General features: G+C 47.2%; 1 protein-coding gene across 2 annotated transcripts in view; it reads left to right on the forward strand.

Moving 5' to 3' along the window:
• Positions 1-15,795, forward strand: part of MAP2K5 (mitogen-activated protein kinase kinase 5) — a 1,262,070-nt gene that overhangs the window by 704,181 nt on the left and 542,094 nt on the right. For both annotated transcript variants that reach the window (XM_078683055.1, XM_078683056.1), the window contains one exon: positions 2,538-2,609. In XM_078683055.1, coding sequence (XP_078539181.1) covers positions 2,538-2,609 — 72 coding nt within the window. The remainder of the gene's footprint in view (positions 1-2,537; positions 2,610-15,795) is intronic.

Raw genomic sequence — 15,795 nt, forward strand, 5'->3', positions numbered from 1 at the left:
GACAAACTAATTTGCATATAGCCAGGTTCTGAACTGGGATGGTGCAGTGAGCTAAAAAAACGGTGATGGATCAAGCCCTGATCTGTTGACTGGGTAGGAGTGTTCTGAATAACTCAGATACTCTGTCCATCACCACCCCCTTTTTGTGATTATTTTGGCCACCATGAGTGTGGAAGGGTATGCTCAGACATGAGTCCCTTGCTCATTGCACCATCAGGATTCAAGCAAGCCGGGCCGAAGACGGCTGTAATGCCAGAAACCGGTCCGCGGAAGCTTGTTTCCTTTCCAGTGAAGAATTGGCTTGGTAGTTTGGTCTGCCCTGTTCCCATGATGCACTGGGCCAGGGACAGACTAATTTGCATATAGCCAGGTTCTGAACTGGGATGGTGCAGTGAGCTAAAAAACGGTGATGGATCAAGCTCTAATCTGTTGACTGGGTAGGAGTGTTCTGATTAACTCAGATACTCTGTCCATCACCACCCCCTTTTTGTGATTATTTTGGCCACCATAAGTGTGGAAGGGTATGCTCAGACATGAGTCCCTTGCTCATTGCACCATCAGGATTCAAGCAAGCCGGGCAGAAGACGGCTGTAATGCCAGAAACCGGTCCCCGGAAGCTTGTTTCCTTTCCAGTGAAGAATTGGCTTGGTAGTTTGGTCTGCCCTGTTCCCATGATGCACTGGGCCAGGGACAGACTAATTTGCATATAGCCAGGTTCTGAACTGGGATGGTGAGGTGAGCTAAAAAACGGTGATGGATCAAGCCCTGATCTGTTGACTGGGTAGGAGTGTTCTGATTAACTCAGATACTCTGTCCATCACCACCCCCTTTTTGTGATTATTTTGGCTACCATGAGTGTGGAAGGGTATGCTCAGACATGAGTCCCTTGCTCATTGCACCATCAGGATTCAAGCAAGCCGGGCCGAAGACGGCTGTAATGCCAGAAACCGGTCCCCGGAAGCTTGTTTCCTTTCCAGTGAAGAATTGGCTTGGTAGTTTGGTCTGCCCTGTTCCCATGATGCACTGGGCCAGGGACAGACTAATTTGCATATAGCCAGGTTCTGAACTGGGATGGTGCAGTGAGCTAAAAAACGGTGATGGATCAAGCCCTGATCTGTTGACTGGGTAGGAGTGTTCTGATTAACTCAGATACTCTGTCCATCACCACCCCCTTTTTGTGATTATTTTGGCCACCATGAGTGTGGAAGGGTATGCTCAGACATGAGTCCCTTGCTCATTGCACCATCAGGATTCAAGCAAGCCGGGCCGAAGACGGCTGTAATGCCAGAAACCGGTCCCCGGAAGCTTGTTTCCTTTCCAGTGAAGAATTGGCTTGGTAGTTTGGTCTGCCCTGTTCCCATGATGCACTGGGCCAGGGACAGACTAATTTGCATATAGCCAGGTTCTGAACTGGGATGGTGCAGTGAGCTAAATAACGGTGATGGATCAAACCCTGATCTGTTGACTGGGTAGGAGTGTTCTGATTAACTCAGATACTCTGTCCATCACCACCCCCTTTTTGTGATCCTTTTTTGATAGTGCCTGTTAAATCTATGGATTTTCTCCACATCTTTTAAGCAACTCACAGTCACTGTTTTAAAGTCCCCTGTGCACTCATGCGTTTGTGATATGTCGCCCTTTCCCATTAATGCTCATGGAAAATTCTTTGAAGACCTCGCCACCATGTTGGATTCTGTGCCACTTTGTAGGTGTTGGTCAGAGGGTCTGGGGTGAGTTAACCAAAGGAAGTGTGCCATTGATGGTTGTTCAGGTTGAAAGTTAAGTTGCTGAGAATTGTTAGGGGGCAAGGAATAGCAGAGGCTCCAGAATGGCATCAAGATCACAAGTGAAATCTCCATTACTTTCAGGCAGAATATCCTACTGCACTGTGAGTGTCGAAAGGAACTCATAATTATGAAATGTTCAAGAGACAAGTGTGAGCAATACAGAAATAGGGCTGGCGTCTCATAAGTGATGTGTTCAAAAGGAGTCTGACCGCATCAGCTTAACTAGAAGTAAAGAGAGTGTGACCTAAAGTAGCCTACTCAGTTTGAAGAGACGCTGGTCTGGCACTGTCCTTTGGATCCATCTACTGTAGGTGATTCCGATGATTTAGAGAAGAGAGGTGCTAGTAACATTTGACAATAATGTAGTAAGCCTGATTGCAGGTGGCTAGTATGTTCCATCGCAGAAAGGGATGGGGAAATGTTTGCAGTATGATTGCAAACATGCCTGTCACTAAACGCGTACTCTTGTCTATCATTGCAGTATCATTGCAATACAGATTTCAGCAATTAGTTGTATATCTAACCGGAAGTATGTTATCCATGTTTACTGAGGAGAGATATTTAGGCTTTTGGAGTAATCTGATCATCAATATGATGGTGGCCCAAAACATATATTTTGTAGGCCACTGTTGGCTGTACATCCTCTGTCTGTGGCAAGTGTTTGACCATAGTGAAAGAAGCAACCAAACTATCAATTAGGTTTGGGGATGGCCAGTCCTGCGGGCCTAATTTCATTTTTTTGTCTTACAGCCCGAGAGGATTTCTGGGGAGCAGTATGGCATCCACTCTGATGTCTGGAGCTTAGGGATTTCCTTTATGGAGGTAGGTGTAACACCCACTACAAAAGTTATCTACATTCAATATGTTACATGGTCGTAGGCTACATAAGGAGAAGTTGGTTCCAGAAATGTTAAACCTCTTCATGTATGGGGTGCTCTAGGGTGAAGCTTTCTACTATTATTTGTATGTATGCATGTGATATTTGAAGAGCCTGAATATAGCCAAAAAGGCAGAGGAGCACTGAACAGGGTCAAAGGCAAGCATACAGTCAACAATCGATAGGGGAGGTAGCTGGATATTGGAGTATTACTGCATTGTGATGTAGTATTCTTCAAAGAGTCGTGTCTTTGACTCTTTCCTAAACAAGAGCAGTGTTGGGAGGTGGTCCATATGAATACGGGGATGTTATTCAAGATAATGGGTGCTTAGATAACATAGGCCTGCTGCCTTGCTTTCTGATAGTGGTCTGGCTGAGGGTATTCTGAGCGCATTCAGAGATGGCGAGCTTGTCCTCAAAACAAGTGGGGGTGCTGGTCATGATGGCTTTTTAAATCAAGCAGCTGGTTTTGAAGATGGCGCAGGCAGGAGAGGGACACCAATAAATGATAGTTCGTTTAGCGCTGTATGATGTGTAGGATGCCCTTAAGGGATGCCAGTGTGGGGTCTGGGAGGCCATGGGGAGGGTGTTACCACCATTCAGATGCATTCAATCGCGTGGACCATTTAAGGGCATGAACATAAGCTCTGAAGTTGCTTTTTATAATAGACAACATCTACAATTATGTCATCTAAAAATGTTGCTCTTACTTAGTGGAAGTTAATGGATGAGAGGAAAACCCAAACTAACCTTTGCAGAATTTAAACTTGGATTGGGTTTACACAATTTAAACTTGATGATGAACTCTCTCTGTGCACACCACCAACCGACCCACCTCAGATTTAAGTGACTTACACATTTAGGGTGAATGACTAGTAGAGAAAGAGAGGTGAAAACAACAAGCAACGCGGTAGGGATAGAGTGAGGAAGAGATGTGAAGAACGACAAATGTACAAGAATAAAGATAAAGACATAGGGTAGAGATTGAAAGATAGTAAAATAACTCAGTGTCTTTTTACCTCAACACACTTTCCTTGACCAGCACTTAGCCCATGCCCTTTTCCTCATTAGTAAGGAGTCTGTTGGTCTGCTGGTTAAGCTTGTTGGCAATAGAGTAGGCGGGGAGCCGGTGGATTGAGAAAAAAGAGAGCCTATTGAGAAACAGAATTAATAGTGGTATCTACATACTTCTCCTATACCCAGGATCCCTCCTATTTCTTGCAGTATGGAATCGCTAGGAATGCAGTAACCAGGTTCCAGTTTATCATCGGCTCTTACAACAAGAGCTATTGAGGGTGCACGGCTAAGCAGTGGAAAGTGGATTTGCTGTGGGACTGTGTGTTGCCCTTGCAGGACTATGGCCGAACAGCTTTAAGTGGCACTTTGCAGCCTCACTTCTAGGCCGCAAGGTACCACATAGGCTGGAAATAGAAGAGAGCCGGATTTTGAAACTATGGGAGTTCCAAATTGAGGAGTGACTTTTCCTTAGGTGGGCTACCTCGCTGAGTTGGCAGTTTCAGCCATGCAAGTAGTTTGCCTACCACTGACGCACGCAGGATTCCTGGAATACCAAAGATGGATTCATTCCATGGACGAGTTGAGACAGGGGACCTCGAGCTCAGTGGGACTTCTGACACTTCCTCATGCCAGTCATGAGGCCGGATTCATGCTCTAAAAGCAGCCGTGCCTAGTGTGCATTGTAAAGCTTCCTGTTACGCTGCAGTGCTAGGCAGGGCAGTATATGACAAGATTACTCTATAGTGTCTGGGCTTGGGAGCCCCTCAGATGACAAGTCCCCTCCCCTCCAGTATACCCTGAGGACTGTCGCCTCGTAGTGACCTCGATTCTGATCTGTCTTACCGTGTGAGATAGCTGCTGCCTTGCAGGTGTCAGTAACTGATTGCACACACCCCACAATGTAACTGTGACAGACGGCAACTTTCTTAAAATCTGTAAAAATAGTTTTTCGGAATTTGTTTCTGAAAACCATCAATAACATCGTGGCTGATCACTTTAGTGCTCAGCAGACATCTTTAATGTAGTCCTAAGCACGACACATTTAATGTAGGCCTGTGCCCAGCTATATAAAACTTCGTAAAAAAAACAAAACATTTTTATGGGTGCAAACATTTAGGGATAATCCCAGGGCATAATTGTAAAGCTAAGCACAAGACATCACACATCCCCAGCATATAGCATCACGTTAGGGCTGCGCAGTGAGCACCACTGAGGCCCAACAGACCGCATCACTGAGGCTCAACAGACCGCATCAGTGAGGCCAAGCAGACAGCATCACTGAGGCCCAGCAGACAGCATCACTGAGGCCCAACAGACCGCATCACTGAGGCCCAACAGACCGCATCAGTGAGGCCCAACAGACAGCATCACTGAGACACAGCATCACTGAAGCCCAACACGTAGCATCACGTCATGACTGACAGACCGCATCACTGAAGCCCAACAGACAGCATCACTGAGGCCCAACAAACAGCATCACTGAGGCCCAACAGACCGCATCACTGAGGCCCAACAGACCGCATCACTGAGGCCCAACAGACCGCATCACTGAGGCTCACCAGACCGCTTCACTGAGGCTCAACAGACAGCATCACTGAGGCTCAACAGACAGCATCACTGAGGCCTAACAGACAGCATCACTGAGGCCCAACACACAGCATCACTGAGGCCCAACAGACAGCATCACTGAGGCCCAACAGACAGCATCACTGAGGCCCAACAGACAGCATCACTGAGGCCCAACCGACCGCATCACCGAGGCCCAACAGACAGCATCACTGAGGCCCAACAGACCGCATCACTGAGGCCCAACAGACCGCATCACTGAGGCCCAACAGACAGCATCAGTGAGGCCCAACAGACCGCATCACTGAGTCCCAACAGACAGCATCACTGAGGCCCAACAGACCGCATCACTAAGGCCCAACAGACAGCATCACTGAGGCCCAACAGACAGCATCACTGAGGCCCAACAGACCGCATCACCGAGGCCCAACAGACAGCATCACTGAGGCCCAACAGACAGCATCACTGAGGCCCAACAGACAGCATCACTGAGGCCCAACAGACAGCGTCACTGAGGCCCAACAGAACTGAGGCCCAACAGACCGCATCACTGAGGCCCAACAGACCGCATCACTGGGGCCCAACAGACCGCATCACTGAGGCCCAACAGACCGCATCACTGAGGCCCAACAGACAGCATCACTGAGGCCCAACAGACAGCATCACTGAGGCCCAACAGACAGCATCACTGAGGCCCAACAGACAGCGTCACTGAGGCCCAACAGAACTGAGGCCCAACAGACCGCATCACTGAGGCCCAACAGACCGCATCACTGGGGCCCAACAGACCGCATCACTGGGGCCCAACAGACCGCATCACTGGGGCCCAACAGACCGCATCACTGAGGCCCAACAGACCGCATCAGTGAGGCCCAACAGACCGCATCACTGAGGCCCAACAGACCGCATCACTGGGGCCCAACAGACCGCATCACTGAGGCCCAACAGACCGCATCACTGGGGCCCAACAGACCGCATCAGTGAGGCCCAACAGACCGCATCACTGAGGCCCAACAGACCGCATCACTGGGGCCCAACAGACCGCATCAGTGAGGCCCAACAGACCGCATCAGTGAGGCCCAACAGACCGCATCACTGAGGCCCAACAGACCGCATCAGTGAGGCCCAACAGACCGCATCACTGAGGCCCAACAGACCGCATCACTGGGGCCCAACAGACCGCATCACTGAGGCCCAACAGACCGCATCACTGGGGCCCAACAGACCGCATCAGTGAGGCCCAACAGACCGCATCACTGAGGCCCAACAGACCGCATCAGTGAGGCCCAGCAGACAGCATCACTGAGGCCCAACAGACAGCGTCACTGAGGCCCAACAGACCGCATCACTGAGGCCCAACAGACCGCATCAGTGAGGCCCAACAGACCGCATCACTGAGGCCCAACAGACCGCATCAGTGAGGCCCAACAGACCGCATCACTGAGGCCCAACAGACCGCATCAGTGAGGCCCAGCAGACAGCATCACTGAGGCCCAACAGACAGCATCACTGAGGCCCAACAGACAGCGTCACTGAGGCCCAACAGAACTGAGGCCCAACAGACCGCATCACTGAGGCCCAACAGACCGCATCAGTGAGGCCCAACAGACCGCATCACTGAGGCCCAACAGACCGCATCACTGGGGCCCAACAGACCGCATCACTGAGGCCCAACAGACCGCATCACTGGGGCCCAACAGACCGCATCAGTGAGGCCCAACAGACCGCATCACTGAGGCCCAACAGACCGCATCACTGGGGCCCAACAGACCGCATCAGTGAGGCCCAACAGACCGCATCACTGAGGCCCAACAGACCGCATCAGTGAGGCCCAACAGACCGCATCAGTGAGGCCCAACAGACCGCATCACTGAGGCCCAACAGACCGCATCAGTGAGGCCCAACAGACCGCATCACTGAGGCCCAACAGACCGCATCACTGGGGCCCAACAGACCGCATCACTGAGGCCCAACAGACCGCATCACTGGGGCCCAACAGACCGCATCAGTGAGGCCCAACAGACCGCATCACTGAGGCCCAACAGACCGCATCAGTGAGGCCCAACAGACAGCATCACTGAGGCCCAACAGACAGCATCAGTGAGGCCCAACAGACCGCATCACTGAGACCCAGAACATGCTGTCAGTTTAAGGCTCAGACCACAACATCACTTCAGGGCTCAGACAGCATCAGTTTAGGGCTCATCGCACATCACAAAGGCTCGACATACAGCATCATGTTAGAGCTGCGCAAAGACCACCACTGAAGCCCAACAGACAACATCACTGAGACCTGACACACAGCATCACAGAAGTCGAACATACAGCATCACTGAGACACAGCATCACTGAAGCCCAACACATAGCATCGCGTTATGACTGATCAAACAGTATTACTGAGGCTCAGGTCACACTGTCACTGTAAGTCTCAGGTCACAACATCGTGTTAGAGCTCAGACAATATAACTTTAGGGCTCATCGCACATCAAAGCGGCTCAACATATTGCATTGCTGAGACTCAGCACTTCGCTTCTCTTCAGTGCTCAGCACACATCATTACTTTAGGGATCAGAAAACAGCAATTAGAGCAGAACATGCGAGTTTATTTGGACAACATGTTGCCGCCACTTGGTGGATCTGAATAAAAACGATACCACCATTCATACGGGCAAATGACAATAGCCACACCTTAGGACTGGGCAAAAGCTAATATTTTAAAAATAGGAACACACCTTCGTTTTATGCCTGTAGAAATTATTTGCCTTTGAGGCCGAGCTTGGAAACATCGCTGTTACATAACCTTTGCGAGAGATCTAAGTATCACTTTAGGCCTGAGCATAGGGCATCGCTCAAGAATTGAGCAAGGTGAGCTCATGTAACCCGAGAGCCGAGCACGGGGCTTCATGTTAAGGCTGAGCATGGGCTTCACTTTAGAGCTGGACCTGGCGCATCAAAATAGTGCAATGCACTTGAGCATTGGACATCAATTTAGGCCTGAGGTCTAGACAGTCATTTAGAGCACATCACTGGACAGGCTAGCACATGATGGGAATAATGTGTGCAGATCATCAGGTCGTTGCATCAGCCACGGTACTTTGATTGGGTGAGGAGGAACTGAGAGTAAATATGACTGAGATGATTGTTGACTTCAGGTATGTCACATAGTTCCAAAATACGGACTAACAACACCTACCTTAATAAAACTGTGTGGCTCTGTTAATTAAATCCCCTGAAAGCACATCCGGGTAGAAACAACCTACTGATTCTAATAGTGCCACATACTCCCTGTGGGTAAGAGGAGTCAGCCCTGGTGTTCTTGTTCAGGGGAGACAGCTTGCTAGGAAGTTCGGTGTTGATCGTAGAACATCACCCCAAAGATCCTCTTCTGGATTTAAAGCCTCGCTCACTGCATAACTGTATGAGGCTCATGAGGAACACAAGGAAGCTCTTTAGAGGCAACACTGTAAATGCATGGAATCTGCCTTCCATAGAGCAGGTGGGCGACAATCGGAGAGTGTGGAGGGTACTGTACATATGCTACAGCATTCAGCAAAATGTGCAGACTATTTGGGCCTGATAGCCCTCTTGAATATACCCTTATGGTATTTAGTCATTTGTAGAGTGGAAATACCTCTTGTGGCTATTTCAGATGACGTTTGTGAACACAGAGCTGGCCTTTGCTGGGAGAGCATTTGGGCAAAACCAATTTGGCGCCCCTTCCAATTTGTCTTCTTTATCTGTGTGTTAAAAAAATGGGAGGGGGGGCAGGTGAGGGGAGCAAGAGAAAGAAGAGACAAAAGCAGTCAAAATGCAGACACGGGCTTCAGCAACCTCCAAAGGCAGTGTTTGAAAGCATTTTTCCTCTGGAGCCATGTCAGAAGAAGACTGCTGCAGGCAGCTCTTGCGCCACTCTGAAGATCTGCGCCCTGGGCGTAGGCCCATACTGCACATGCTAAAGGCAGGCCCTGTGTGCCCTTACTTGTCTAGAGCTGAATTTAAATGGCAGGAAAGAAAACTCTGAAATGCTGGCCGTTATGGTTTTAGTGATCTGCCCGAAGTGCTTGAAGACCACAAAATCCAACCTCTTCATTTATATAATTTTAAATGTAGATTAGCATATGAACAAAAGACATCGCATTCCAGGTATCAGTAAAAGCAGGTTGTGGAGTTTGGGACAAACGATTCTGTGCCACGGTTCAAGAGGTTCCCTGGCGGACGCTCCTGGACTTTCGAGGCCAATTTCTCACCTGCTGGTATTAACCGCTTGATGGTGGTTCACTTTGGAGCCCTTCAGCAGCACGGTCATTCTGACTCTCCTCTTCCTCTTGCGTGGCCTGAGTGTGCATCTGTGCACAGTTCACGCCTGGGATCCCACGCGCACAGCACTTCGCCTACTTAAGCTCAGCTTAATTTCAGTTTCTGGTGGATTCTTCTACCTGCGGCGTCCTCACTTCTTCAAACTTGTCAGTGCCAGACTGGATCTGTAAACTCTAACAGCTCTAGTCTAATATCTCTCCTGCTCCTCTAGGCGGATCCGCGGTTCCACATCAGCTCCTGGTTCTGCCCTGGACAGGCATTATGGAGCCACATTGGGCGCCAGCACAGTGACATCAGTTCATTGTTTTCCTCCTCTGTGACATAGATTTGGAGTTGCTCTCCTCGCTTCTTTGCCTTTGAATGTTATAATGGTGCAGTGTTTAGGGTGCAGTGTCCCCTCCAAAACGTTCAAGCCTTTAATAGTTGTGGCAAATATATATTGATCTCTTACCCCTACTCTGTATGCTTGTGGTGTCTCAGGCCATGCCCTGATTTCAAATCCTGTGAGAAATGTCTTCTCATGCATACTAAGGTCATAAAGGGAAGGAATCCAAACCACCACCCTTTCTTACCCAAGTAGTGATGATCTGAATTTTATTTTTACTCCTCAGCACACACAACAGTCTTGTGTACACCATAGCCTCAATGTTAATGGGATTACAGAGCTCTCTTGTCCAGAGTTTAACACTATGTGAGCTCTGTATTATCGGGCATTTATCTGAAAGATCATTGAAAAAGCAGTGTATGTACAAGACCACATCAATGGCTATATCTCCTGCATGACTGCCAGTCTGGTTTTAGATCGCACTGCAGCACCGAAAGTGCTACCGTACATCTCATAGACAAAGCCTTCTTGACCACAGATGAAGGTGACACCCTGCCTCCTGATGTTGACTGACATGTCAGCTGCCTTTGATACAGTTGACCATCGCACTCTCATAAGCAACCTGGAGTCTTGAATGGGATTCACCAGAAATGTCCTTCACTGGTTCTCCTCTTACTTTTCCAACCCATACCAGATTGTTCACATAAGCACCTCCATGGCACATCCATATGACCTGTTGAGTACCCCATGGCTTCATACTGTCTCCTGTCATTTTTGACCTTTAAATAGAGACGCTTGGTGCTCTGTTCACAGATAACAGCATCAACATTCATCAATATACCAATGACACAATTCTACTTGAAAGTCGTCTCTGCTTCGAGTATCCAACGCCTCAAAGACTGCTTGCACATCTTCCTGACCTGGAAGTCCAACGCCTACCTGCAGCTCATCTCAACCAAAACACAAATCCTGTTATTTGCTAAGAGCAATAAACAAGACACAGTACAAACCCGGATCAATTACATGAACCTTGACAGCTTTGAACCCTAAGTTTCACCGAATGCCAAGTCATGTAGGTTCACCCTGGACACCAACTTTACCCTCAAGGAACACAATTGCCAAAAAACAAAGACAGCCTGGTACAAGCTCATTCTTCTAAAGAACTTCAAACCATTTCTTCCAGAAAGTAACTGCAGAACTGTTGTTCAAGCTCATGTACTCTTGAATGTGGATGGTGGTCATGCCTATTTCACGGCTTCCCAGACACCACACAAGCACTCCTTAGGCGCGCATGCTACATACGGCAGCATGTTTCACCCAGGGACTAAAAAAATATGAGCACATCACATTCATCCTGATGCAACGCCGTTGGCTCCCCTTGCCAGCTGGCACTATCGTCGAAACCAACTACATCTTTTACAAAACTTATATGACCAGTCCCCCTGCTCATCTTGCAGACAAGGTCACCATGTCTGGAAGATCTCGGCACACCGGAAGCCAGGACACCATCAGACTGCAGACTGAGATGTGAAAAAGAAAAACAAGATCTTGGAACAACATCCACGTCTCCATCAGAACTTCCCCAACACTGCTCCAATTTAGGAAAAAGTTGAAGACTCACCTCTCTAAAGAACACTACATCACCTTGCATTAACCATCCTCAACCCAGCTCCATCTCCTCTTACTTGTTGACATTATGCTCTTCTTTGACCATCTACAGCTCTCCGCTGCTTTTTGGCTGGGTTCATGCAATAGAGATGCCATATACATACATACCCCTGTAGAGTGTTGGGGAATCTTCTGTGATCCAGGACTGTTGTCTGTGACTGCCAGCTTCCCACCCAAGTGAGTGGGTAATACCTCGGGTACATAGATTCCTGCTTGAAGCCCAGAGGATCTGCTCTTGCTGCTAATAGAGAAGCATTGATTGTGGTTTTGAAGAAGGACACTAAAGGATAGCCATCCGATCTGCATGAAAGAGGCGCGGACCTGAGAAAAGGGAAGTCTGGCCCTTCAAAGACCTGTGTTGAGTGTCTCCCGTTTACTCTGAGTGTGTGCCTTCGGCTGGGATTTGAGGTTATCTCAGTCCTAATCACTTCCCTTGGAGAATTCAGCGGAGTTTATTGTGTAAACTAAAGTTCTGTATGCCCACAACAGGGTGGCTTGCTGCTGTGGGACCCTCTTTTTGACTTATAGGTCCTGTACAGCTCTCTTAATCGCAATGCACTTTGAAACCAAGACCCGCAGTTCCCTCTCTATCGTCAAGACTGTGCACAACATTGTGAAAATGTTTAACATTTGCTACAGGAACAGCTATAGTTTCTCATTGGACTTCCTCCTCACCTACTAGTGGAGCTGATAATCTTTTTAAGTAACAGCCATGATAGACTCTCATATTGTGTGGTTGGAGGCGCGGTTATGTTTAGGCCTGTGACCCCTGGTACTGGGACTGAGACTACTCCTGATCTGTACGCTACTGCTCTGTGAAACGACAGATGCACATGGATGAAGACCGAGCATCCCTTTATACAGCGTGTTTTGCACTGCGAGGAAGGTGAATTGTCCTGCTAGGGCCTTTGTCACATTTAGGTCAGAGAGAGGGGGGTCATGGGTCCAGATCCTTAGCAATCCTGCATTAATAAAGCATATCTGGTGATGGTTACTTGTTCTTGACATTGGGAGACCCTTCCCCATTACTAGTGCAAAGGATGTGCCAGAACAAGTTAATGTAGTCACTTTTTATATGGGAAAATTCCAATTTATTGCTTCCTTATTGGTTTTAAGATGCATGTGCAAAAACGGAGGCGGATAAATAGAACCCCGTGACAAAAAGAAAGAGCATTTAACAGCCCACATGTGTTTCGCCCCCTCACATTGGCCTCCTGGCCTGGGGCTTCGGGTTTCCTCAGTCCTTAATGTGCACTAAAGCATATAATTAAATAGAGACATGGACTAAATCCTGTTCATGACTGCATATATGTAAAAACTTTGGACTCGTATGGTCGCGAGTGTAGTCAAATGCGCATCAGTCGTCCAAGGCCTTGTTTTTGCACAAGCATCTTAAAACCAATTAGTAAGCAATACATTGGAATTTTTCTATGAGAAAGAGTGACTACATTAACTTGTTCGGGCACATCCTAAACCTTTGTCAGATTTAGCAGATTCAGAATTTCATTTCAAATTGAGCATACTGATCTGCTGCTTAGCCTCCCTGAAAGCTAGAAAGACATAATTAGCATAAGAGAACCCTATGGTCATAGCCATAAACATAAGCCAAATTGTTCAAAACACTGTTCCATTTCCCATAGTTATTAGCATGCCAATATAGTAGCAGATTTATGTGTGTATTGTTGTTGAGAATAGAAAAACATATGTCTTCTTATTCAAAATAAAGAATTGACTAGACAAGCAGTTTATTAAGACTTACTTTGTGAGCTTCTGAATTTGGAGCCTTAAACCCATACACCCTTTCTGAGTAAGCTTTGGACTGCTTACCTTGCTATCCTGAGTCAAGTGCTGAAGGGATATACTTGGTGTGCAAAGTTTGGACACAGATTTTATTGTAGTTTCCTGACTTTCCCCGTTTCGATGGATACTTCTAACCGAAGGTGCCAGACTGGATCAGGAAGTTTTCACAGCAGTTTTCACACACGCTGCTAGGTGGCACTGTGCAGCTCCACGTGGGCCTCCTTCTGCCACAAAAGTGACGGAACGGAGATGCATGCAAGCGCCACCTCTACCTATCAACATCAATTTCTTTCTTTCCACACCTTAAAACATGAATTTGAATCTGAAGCCTTTTTCATCGGTTCACGATTTTCTTTAAACTTCATTCCAGTGTGCAAGGGAACAAAGCCCTCACAGAAGACTACAGGGTACAAACCATGCCGTGGCTGTCGGAAACAGATGTTGGTAATGGACCCACACTAGGTGTGCCTTAGGTTTTTGGGCTCGGGCACGACCATCATATGATGCATGTGCCCTCATGCACCAAAAGGAGAGCCAGGACTATGAAGCGTATCTGTACATTGCTGAGTATCGAACAAACTCACTGTTCTCATGCAAGTTCCTCTTCAAGTCAATGGCACAGACCTGTTCCTGCTCTTGAGGCTGCTCCTTCGGCCAGTCTTCCTCGTGGTCGAAGTTGTCTGGTAAGTCAAATTCCATGCTGAAGAAGCAGCATTGGAGGTCGAATTGGGATTTGACCACATCCTGCCTCTCTCTATCTAAAGAGAAGTCACGAAGGTGTCAAGGTGCCAGTTGATCGCGCTCCTGATCCCCAACTGAGAGGCTCATTCAGCAACTGGTCCCTAAGTGCACTGAATTCCCTGGTCATCAGGGATGCCACCGCAGGTCAAGACCTTTTGAGGAGGCCATGCTTCATATGTTGGCACTTATCCAGCTCCCTCTCTGGCACCCTCGAGCCCCATGGATCTACAGGGCCTCCAGTCGAGTTATCACCATCAGATCCTTGAAGAACTGAAATCTTCATTCTCAGGGAATACTTACTAATAAAAAAAACTTGGCACAGAAGCTAAAAATATGAAAAGACATCTTTATTGAATTTAATAAGTGAGGCCACGTCACACAGAAGCCGTAGCAACTGAATGAGGTAGTCTGAGGAATACAGAAAACAGAGGCCTTTTATATGCTTAGGGTGACAAACTTCAGCATGCAAGTAAGGGGCAGTCCTAGCTTTTGCAAGCATGCAAAAAATGCCTAACATGGACATGCAAGGTCTGCCAAACGACAAACCCATTTTAAAGTTGTCCGGCCCATAATCAATCATTGAACAAACCCAACATTCTTCTTTAGACAAGCCGGACAAACCCATAATAAAAGGACCACAACCCATATCATAATCTGACCATAAAAGAAGGAACAGAAAACAGATAAGAAGCAGGATAAGGTGTGTGTGTGTGCATACCAAACTCTACAATGTCCTGTGCTTTGATCCTCAATGTTGATCAGCTAAAGGGCAGGAACTGGTTTAACAAGGTCAGCTTCAGGCAACAGGGTCAGTTCACTCAGGTCAAACAGGAATCAGCATGAACTCGAGCTAAGGTGTACATGTCCTCAAAAAACTAGTTTCAGCCACAATCATGGCCTATGTGAGGGCAACCACAAAATGGCTGCCATACACATAATGGAACCCATGGGTTCAGAATTCACAGAACCTCAGACCCTCCTTTTGCCCTTATATAGGCAATCACTAAGTCTGTATCTGAATCGATGTCAATATTATCCGTTATTCCCTTCACTAAGGCATTATTACTTGAGTTATCTTTCATGGAACGCAAGGGATAGACTTCGTTGGCATAAATAAACATCGTCTGATATGCCCATACAGACCCATTGTAACTAAATGACAGAACCAAATAGGGAATACTTCTATCTATAGTATGTGACATAAGACCACACACCCAACAATTAGTGGTGTTCATTACTAACTGGAATTGATGCTGAAACTGTACAAAGGAATTATTCACAAATTCCGACCTTCTAATCTGCTCGTGTTCAGGTAAGATATGAAAAGAATGCAAAGAAGTAGTAGTAGGAAAAGACATAGGTTGGGAGGTGGGTGCAGAAGTCAATTGGGTAGTGAAAACAATCCAACCCACAAAAGACAACGTCATGCTTAAAAATACTAGAAAACATGTTATTAAGAACATATGGACAACAGGAGAAAATAATGACCACTATTACAAATAAAATTATCATTTTTCACAACTCTAAGCAGAAAGCAAATCCTAAAATTATCTAGTAACATTTTTTATGGCTCCTATGCATTTCAGTAACTTATTATATATTCAGGTGAAACAGAGGTGATCCTTATTAATGCTCTCAGATGAAAAGGGATAGTCTTCCACAGAGAATGGACTTTATTCTGCTTTTACTAAACAGAA

Source organism: Lissotriton helveticus, chromosome 3_1 (assembly GCF_964261635.1).
Source record: "Lissotriton helveticus chromosome 3_1, aLisHel1.1, whole genome shotgun sequence".
In the NCBI taxonomy this organism is placed as follows: Eukaryota; Metazoa; Chordata; class Amphibia; order Caudata; family Salamandridae; genus Lissotriton; species Lissotriton helveticus.